The 3,032-nt window shown below is 52.9% G+C and overlaps 1 protein-coding gene across 1 annotated transcript in view; it reads left to right on the top strand.

Annotated features, from left to right (window-relative positions):
• cdh5 (cadherin 5) overlaps positions 1-3,032 on the top strand; it is a gene marked incomplete at both ends in the record, with an annotated part of 18,776 nt that overhangs the window by 13,691 nt on the left and 2,053 nt on the right. Inside the window, 3 exon segments of the mRNA XM_084437489.1 lie at positions 140-249; positions 471-573; positions 1,520-1,765. Coding sequence (XP_084293615.1) covers positions 140-249; positions 471-573; positions 1,520-1,765 — 459 coding nt within the window.

Below are 3,032 nucleotides of genomic sequence, written 5' to 3' on the forward strand. Positions count from 1 at the left end.
ATACATTTCATCATGCAAACAGACAAGCCATAATGCCACAACTGCATGTACAGTAATGTGTGGCCTACATTTAAAGTGTTTTCCAAGCTAACACGTATAATGATAGTATATATATATATATCTCCTCTCGCTCTGTCAGGACTGGCATCTTTTGTGAAGGTGAGCCTCCGTGTTATTGACATCAACGACAATGAGCCTGAGCTGTCTGCCGACGACATATTCGTGTGTGAGAACGACATGAAGAACACGGTATGGACATCTTCTGCTACCTGTCACCAACTTCCTGTCCTTTCTATCATCAGCTTCCTGTCCTCTCTGTCACCAGCTTCCTGTCCTCTCGATCATCTCTGACTTTTGAAGCGTCACAGCACTAAGATCATCATAATGTTCCTTACCTACCCTGATGATGACGAGGCGGTTTAATGAAGATGTTCATCTCAACACTCCCTCTCTTTACACACATTCTGCAGGTTATTGGGACGATTAGAGCCACAGACAAAGACGAACAATTGGCCTCCTTCAGCTTCTCGTTGGTGACACCCAACTCTAACTTCTCAGTCATCGACAACAATGGTGAGATCAACTTAATACTTCATACTAAATAACACAAAAATACAAACTGTATCAAACCAACATGCAAATAAGGGGTAGGAGAGGAGAGGAGAGGAGAGAAGAGAAGAGGAGAGGAGAGAAGAGGAGAGAAGAGGAGAGGAGAGGAGAGGAGAGGAGAGGAGAGGAGAGGAGAGGAGAGGAGAGGAGAGGAGAGGAGAGGAGAGGAGAGGAGAGGAGAGGAGAGGAGAGGAGAGGAGAGGAGAGGAGAGGAGAGGAGGGTAGCAGGTTTTAATGAGGGGGTGGGTTGCAGGGACACAGAGAGGTGCAGGTCCCTCGTGGTGTTGAACACTCAGCCAGCCACTCTGTTCTGAACCAAACGGACGGCCGAGCCGCCCCCACCGAGTCATGCGGAAGGAGAATGGTAACAAGCTGAGGTACATCCTCTGAAATACTGAAATATTCATGGCGTACAAGCGCTTTAAAACGCTCCCCCCCTCCCCTTGCATACTTAGGGAGAGGTTTGGGTGAGCTGAGCTGATTCTGTAATGAGACGAAGTGACATCCCTGCATGTTGAGTTGAGACATGAACACCGGGCTCCGGGAGCTGGGCCCATTATCACAGCTCAACACGGGAAAGTCACAAAGGATGAGGGGAAGCAGACAGGTGATACACACTCTAGAAACGTCAGCGTGATGTCGAGGCCTCGTCTGTCTGTGTGAATGTTCATCCTCTCCTACTCTTCTCCTGGCTGTTGTCTGTCATCCCAGTCCAAAGTCATCCCGATCACCAGTGAGTGCCCTCGGTCTCTGCTGCCCTGTCCGGATCTTTCCCACCATTGTAATGTAACCTGTGAAAAGACACTCCCAGGATCCTCGTCATGTCTGAGGAATGTCCTTCCAGGGGTTTTGCAGGAAGCCTCCGCCGGTCAGCGAGGGGTGTCTCATGGCTTTGTTGTGTCTCCCTCAGATAACAGCGCCAGCATCCTGCTGACACACGGCGGCTTCCGTCTGGACGACCCGCGGGATTACGTCCTGGAGATCGGGATTACCGACGGAGGCCGGCCTCTGAAGAGCAGCATCACCCCTCTGCCAATCAGAGTCTGCCGCTGCGACAGCCAGAGGATCCACACCCAGTGCAAAGCTGCGCATCTGAAGATGGGCGTCAGCGTCCACGCCCTCATCGCCATCCTGCTCTGCATCCTCACTATCCTGGGTCAGTTCAGGATGGGCTAGCCTGGGCTAGTTTAGCCTGGGAGAGTTAGTCTGGGTTAGTTAGCCTGGGCATATTAGCCTGGTTCAGTTAGTCTGGGTTAGTTTTGCCTAGATCACACCAAAGATGCTAATAATGGGACCCTATGCTTGTCTGGCACCCGGTACGGAGTTCTGCTGGGGTCAGGCCGTGTGACAGACTAGCACTGAGGCCACAGGTGTGTACATCAGGCTGAAAACAGAAAGGAATCCACACACTGTAGCTCCCGTATAGTTGATTTATTCCGTGACGTTTCCAGCCGAAGCTCTTCTTCAGACGCCTGTTATTAATATTGTATTTTTGATCCAGCACCTGATCTAAAACTTTTGGATAAGCGTGACTTTTCCCGATAGACGCCTGACTACCAGTGAAGGCAGGTCACACAGTACCAATGATTCTGCTACTGCATTAACCCTCACCCTCGTCCTTACTGTCTGATACTACGCCAGGCAGCTGAGTTGTGTTTTGTTTTCTGACCCAGGTTGTGTTTCTGAAGGGCTTTTACCTCATAGGTTACTGTTGACGGTATGAATAATGCAATTTTGTAGCCTAAATAATGTCAGGAATGGAAGAAGAAGGCACTGAGCTGAATATTCTCTTTGATGGTGCATTCTCAGCTGTGCTGCTTTCTTGGGAGGAAACCATATTATTTTGTTATATTAGATGAGCCATGAGCCACAGATGTGTGGTGTGTAGCTGGTTAGAAAAAGGGAGATGGTGACTGTAGGTAGGTGAGGGGAGGGTTGGGTGGTGAGGGGAGGGGAGGGTTGGGTGGTGAGGGGAGGGGAGGGTTGGGTGGTGAGGGGAGGGGAGGGTGGTGAGGGGAGGGTTGGGTGGTGAGGGGAGGGTTGGGTGGTGAGGGGAGGGTTGGGTGGTGAGGGGAGGGGAGGGTTGGGTGGTGAGGGGAGGGTTGGGTGGTGAGGTGAGGGGAGGGTTGGGTGGTGAGGGGAGGGTTGGGTGGTGAGGTGAGGGGAGGGTTGGGTGGTGTGGTGAGGGGAGGGTTGGGTGGTGAGGGGAGGGGAGGGTTGGGTGGTGAGGGGAGGGGAGGGTTGGGTGGTGAGGGGAGGGGAGGGTTGGGTGGTGAGGGGAGGGTTGGGTGGTGAGGGGAGGGGAGGGTTGGGTGGTGAGGGGAGGGGAGGGTTGGGTGGTGTGGTGAGGGGAGGGTTGGGTGGTGAGGGGAGGGTTGGGTGGTGAGGGGAGGGTTGGGTGGTGAGGGGAGGGGAGGGTTGGG

Source organism: Borostomias antarcticus (genome assembly GCF_949987555.1).
Source record: "Borostomias antarcticus genome assembly, chromosome: 4".
Classification (NCBI taxonomy): domain Eukaryota; kingdom Metazoa; phylum Chordata; class Actinopteri; order Stomiiformes; family Stomiidae; genus Borostomias; species Borostomias antarcticus.